Source organism: Penaeus vannamei, chromosome 28 (genome assembly GCF_042767895.1).
Source record: "Penaeus vannamei isolate JL-2024 chromosome 28, ASM4276789v1, whole genome shotgun sequence".
Taxonomy (NCBI): domain Eukaryota; kingdom Metazoa; phylum Arthropoda; class Malacostraca; order Decapoda; family Penaeidae; genus Penaeus; species Penaeus vannamei.
Window position 1 is genome coordinate 24,649,413 of NC_091576.1, and position 5,000 is coordinate 24,654,412.

At 43.8% G+C, this 5,000-nt stretch overlaps 1 protein-coding gene across 9 annotated transcripts in view; it reads left to right on the top strand.

Moving 5' to 3' along the window:
• Syt7 (Synaptotagmin 7) overlaps window positions 1–5,000 on the top strand; it is a 722,943-nt gene that overhangs the window by 624,154 nt on the left and 93,789 nt on the right. The window contains exon 2 of one of the 9 annotated variants that reach the window (XM_070141960.1): window positions 411–511. The exons of the other annotated variants lie outside the window; for them this stretch is intronic. Within the exon in view, the coding sequence (XP_069998061.1) occupies window positions 411–511 (101 nt within the window). The remainder of the gene's footprint in view (window positions 1–410; window positions 512–5,000) is intronic. 9 annotated transcript variants of the gene reach the window in all.

Consider the following 5,000-nt stretch of genomic DNA (forward strand, 5'->3'; position numbering starts at 1 on the left):
TATATACATAAATACATATTTATATATATATATATATATATATATATATATACATATACACGCATACATACATACATACATACATATATATATATTCAATACCTTATCGAGCCTTTCCCCTTCTCCTTTATACTTCCCCTTCGGCAACCTCCCTTCCTCTTCCCATCATTAGCTTTCCTCCTCTCTTGTTTGTTCATTACCCTTCTGGTGCATCGTTGAAAACTTGAAGCGACATTACCTCCGCCCATCTGCGTGTTATTACAAGGGCAAATCGCGAGAAGTTTCCGAGTATATACAACTCCGCGACGTGCGTGTGTGCGTTGGTCCCGTGCGTCCGTGCTTGCGTGCGTGTGTGCGTTCGTGCTTGCGTTCGTGGATGTGTACACCCGCATACTGACGTATTCGGACAGTTCCAGCTTACATAGTGAAGACGTTTAGTGTTGACGGCTTCTTGCAAGATGACGAGAGAAGAGCATCTCCTGGCTCGGAGGAGGCCAGACCCCAGAATGTGGTGAGTATCTTCCTCCCTTTCCTTTCTTATCCTTTCTTATCCTTTTTTTCCCTCCTTCATTCCTTCGTTAATTTTCATTCTTTCCTTCTCTCCTTCCTTCCTTCCTACCTTCCTTTCCTTTCTTTCCTTCCCTCCTTCCTCTCTTCCTTCCGTCCTTCCTTCTGTCTTTCTTTCTTTCCTTACTTCTTCCCTTCCTTCCTTCCTTCTTCCCTTATCTTCCTCTGTCTATTCGACATCTGTTTTGCTCTCCTCTTCGTCCTTTTCTCTCGTTCTATTAGGTCCCTTTTATTTCTCCTCTTCGTTTTTTTTTACCTTCTTAATCCTCTTCCTCATTTCGTCACTTCTCTTTTTCAGAATTCTTTATTCCCTTTGTCCTATTTGTTCCTTTTCGTTCATCTTCAACTTCATCGACTTTATCTTTTTGGAATTTCTAATCACCTAAATTTTATCATACCTTATTCTACATCCTTCTACTGCCTGGCCGTCTTCCTTTTTTCTCTTTTCTACTCCTTTTTCTTTCTCACTTCTCCCTCTTCTTTTTCTCTTTTTCTTTCTCACTTTCTCACTTTCCTCTTCCCTCTTCTCCATTTTCTCTCACCTTTAATCTTCTACTATCCTGTTGTTCTCCATTGTATTCCTTCTTCTCCGTCTTCATCTTTTCTGCTTCTCCTACTCCATCTCCTCCTTTCATGCACTGTTTCTCCCCCCTCCCCCCCTCCTCCTTCTCTTCCTTTCACCCCCACTTCTCCTTCTCCTTTCACCGTTTCTCTTCTCCCTTGCACCTCCTTGCCCCTCCCCTCTCTCCCTCATTCATTATGCGACAGTGTAAGAAGGATACAAGTCGAGGCACTGTTGCTGCCTCACTCTTGGGTTACCGTATGTGAAGGAACGTGTTTTGATTTTCTGTGGATGTGAAGGAACATGTTTTCATATTTGGTGGATGTGAAAGAACATGCTCGCGCGCCGCTCGTGTGGTGCGTCTCGCTCTCCGCTGAGGACATTTGCTATTCTGTTTATGACTATTTTCATCTGACCTTTGCTCACATGTAGCGTTCTTCAAATTAAATTTTTGTAAAGAGTGATGTTTATTTTTTTCTCCAAAGGACGTGTTTCTGTGAAAGTTTTTTTTATGTTTGAAGCCGTGGCTTTTGTAATATTGAGTTCCTTTTTATCCTTACGTACATACTTTTTCACACGGTAATGTTATATGTAATTTCCATGCCTCAATCTTCTAGTTCTTCTTTTGTGTTTATCTATATTATAGAAAAAGTAGGAATATTTAATTTTCTTATATATCGTTATATGATTTTTTTCATTTCATTACTTTACATCCACTTTTAATGCCGTAATCTACTAGAACTTCCTTTGCATTTTGTCTCTCTTAGAGCAAAAACAGGAATTCTTGTTTCTGCATTCAACAAATTTTATAAAAATCAAGTAAGAAGTTTAAAATCCAGAAAATCTGTCACCCAAAATTACCGAAAAAGCTACACAAAACATACACTTCCGTTTTCCCCTGCAAGTCATCAGTATTAACATTACATATATCTCTACCTTCTATTTCGATGCTGAAATCCGAAGTAAAGTACCGTCCATTATTAACAAATCCCTTTGTTAAAGCACAACTAATGCATATTTGATAAATGTTTCATAAACCCTTTAGTCCCAGGTCCCCGGCTCCCTACATCCTGTTCACACATTGGCCCTCGTCCAATAGTTAATTTACATGCTCTCTCGGCTCGGGAGCGTTATGCAGCGTCGTGCATTTACGAGAGTCCCCCCCTCGAAAGCTCCCAAGTTTTTTGTTTTAGATTCGTATCAGTGGACGCGGAATAATGGGCCGGAGTCAGCAAGGCAAAGCGGGCCTTTTGCATATGCAGGAGCGCGCATCCTGAAACCCGCACGAAAACACGGTGCTTGGAAATCGCGGAAGTTATTCAACAGTTGTTCGCACGGTAATATGTGCCCACACACGGAACGCGTCCTCCCGTACCCCCTCCCCTCTCCCCCCCACCCTTCTTTCCCATTCCTTGCGTCCTCCGTATCCCCCTCCTCTCCCCCGCACCCTTCTTTCCCCTTCCTTGCGTCCTCCGTACCCCCCTCCCCTCCCCCTACCCCTTCTTTCCCATTCCTTGCCGTCCTCCGTACCCCCCTCCTCTCCCCCTACCCCTTCTTTCCCCTTCCTTGCGTCCTCCGTACCCCCTCTCCCCCCTCTTTCCCACTCGTAGCGCCCTCCTGATCTGTTCCCGACTTTCTCCCTCCCTCCCTCCCTTCCCCATCCCTCCTTCCGCTACGTGTCTTCCCCCCTACGTCCTCTACTCCCCCTTCCTCCACTCCTCCGCTCCCTCCTCGACCACCCGATGCCCCCCCCCTCCCCCTACTCGTTTCCTTCGCTATCTCCTTCGCGTTCTCTGCTCCCTCTCCTTTATTCTTATCATACCCCCCACTGCTGTGTCCTCCGCCCCCTTACCCACATCATCAGCCCCCCCTCCACATCATCGCCACGTGCTCCGTCCTATCTCTTCTCGTTTGCTCCCCCTCCCCTTCTCTCCACTCCTTCACCTTCCCTGCGTCCTTGCTCCCTCTCCCCACACCCCCACCTCCGACCCACTCCCCACACGCCTCCCTCTCTCCTGTCCCCCGCACCCACTCCCCCATATACTCCGCACTCTTCTACCCTTACTCCCCGTGTCCTCCTCTCCCACTCCTCCACTCCGCACTCCCTCATACACTCCCCACTCCCCCATGCACTCCCCACTCCTCCCCCGCGTCCTCCGACCCACCTTCCCCCACCTTTGCTTCCTACGCCACAGTTGACCTTCAAGCGCAGAAGGTGGATCATAAGTGTGCATGAGGTCACTCACGGAGGAGGCAACATATGCTGCAAATAGCTGTTAGTTGTGGGCGTGTTCGAGTGTCTCATGTCAAAAAAAAAAAAAAAAAAAAAAAAAAACATTTGTGTGTGTGTGTGTGTGCGTGTGCGTGTGTGTGTGTGTGTGTGTGCGTGTGCGTGTGTGTGTGTGTGTGCGTGTGTGTGTGTGTGTGTGCGTGTGTGTGTGTGTGTGTGTGGCTAAAAAAAATCACAGCATTGGCGTCCAGTTGCAAAGTGTATTTGTTGTTTTCGATTCGTTACATCATCCACTTAGACCAGATAACTGCATCCCATTAAAAAAAAAAAAAAAAAAAAAAAAAAAAAAAAAAAAAAAAAAAAAACACTGAGAGTCCGCTTTTGGCAATTAGAATACGCCACATAGAAGAAAAAAACACAAAGCTCATAATTTCCCCATTAGAGAGTGGCAAACTTTGACATTAAATTTATTCACAGTTCGTCAGAAATTTTCATCATGCTGAACCATTTCCCACAAAGGTCAGGTCATAAACCGCATCGAGTACTTTATTAGGTTCCTGACCTGACCTTTTATGACCTGGAAGTTCGGATAACGACCTTACTTTCCCGTTTTTAAAAGACCTTCCTTATCGCTGTTTGACCTCGATCATCAGGGAAGAGTTAAGTGACCTCTCTAAAATGAACAAAAAACGTTCACATATGAAATGAACTCGACTGAACTTGAACGTAGCATTAGCCAGGGGGCGGTATGCCTGTTGAGTGCTGTGGCAATATAAATAAAAGCTGTTTTGATATTTGGCTTTTGACCTTCACTAATGTTTGTGTCCATTTTGAAACAATCAAAACGGGATGAATTTTCGAGGCCTATATGATAATTAATCTGGATATATTATTTCCCATCATTATTATTACCGTTTGATGTCGTTTTTTATCGTTGTTATCATCGTTATCATTGTTGTTTCCATTATCATTACCGTGCTATACTCCTTATCAGCTTTCTAATTATCACTATTATTAAATTATCGTTATTATTACCATAATAAACATAACCACTGATATAAATTGGAATTATCTTAATAAAATACAATATCAAATTTCCATCATTAGAAAGAAGTAAAAGAAAATTAAAAGAAGAAATACAAAAAAAGAAGAAAATCGTAGTGCGTGGATGTGAAGGCAAGAGAGCGCTGGGTCAAAAAAAAGAGAAGCGATTTGAAAGGTTTTGGTTGCAATTTGCAATATCATGTCTGAGACGTCTTTTCTTCTGTGCTTTGCCCTTCTCTGCGTTCAAAGTATGTGGTAGTTTGTTTGTTTGTTTGTAAGTTTATCTGGATTTCCTTTTTTTGGAGACATAAATACGAATATATTCACATAATACACACACATGCAGATACACATAAACACACACGCATACACACGCGCACACACACACACACACACATACACACATACACACACACTCACACACACACACTCACACACACACACCCACTCACACACACACACACACACTCACACACACACACACACACACACACACACACACACTCACACACACACACTCACACACATACACACACACACACACACACACACACAAGCACGCACGCCCGCCACAGACAGTTTTCCCAAAACTCGGTT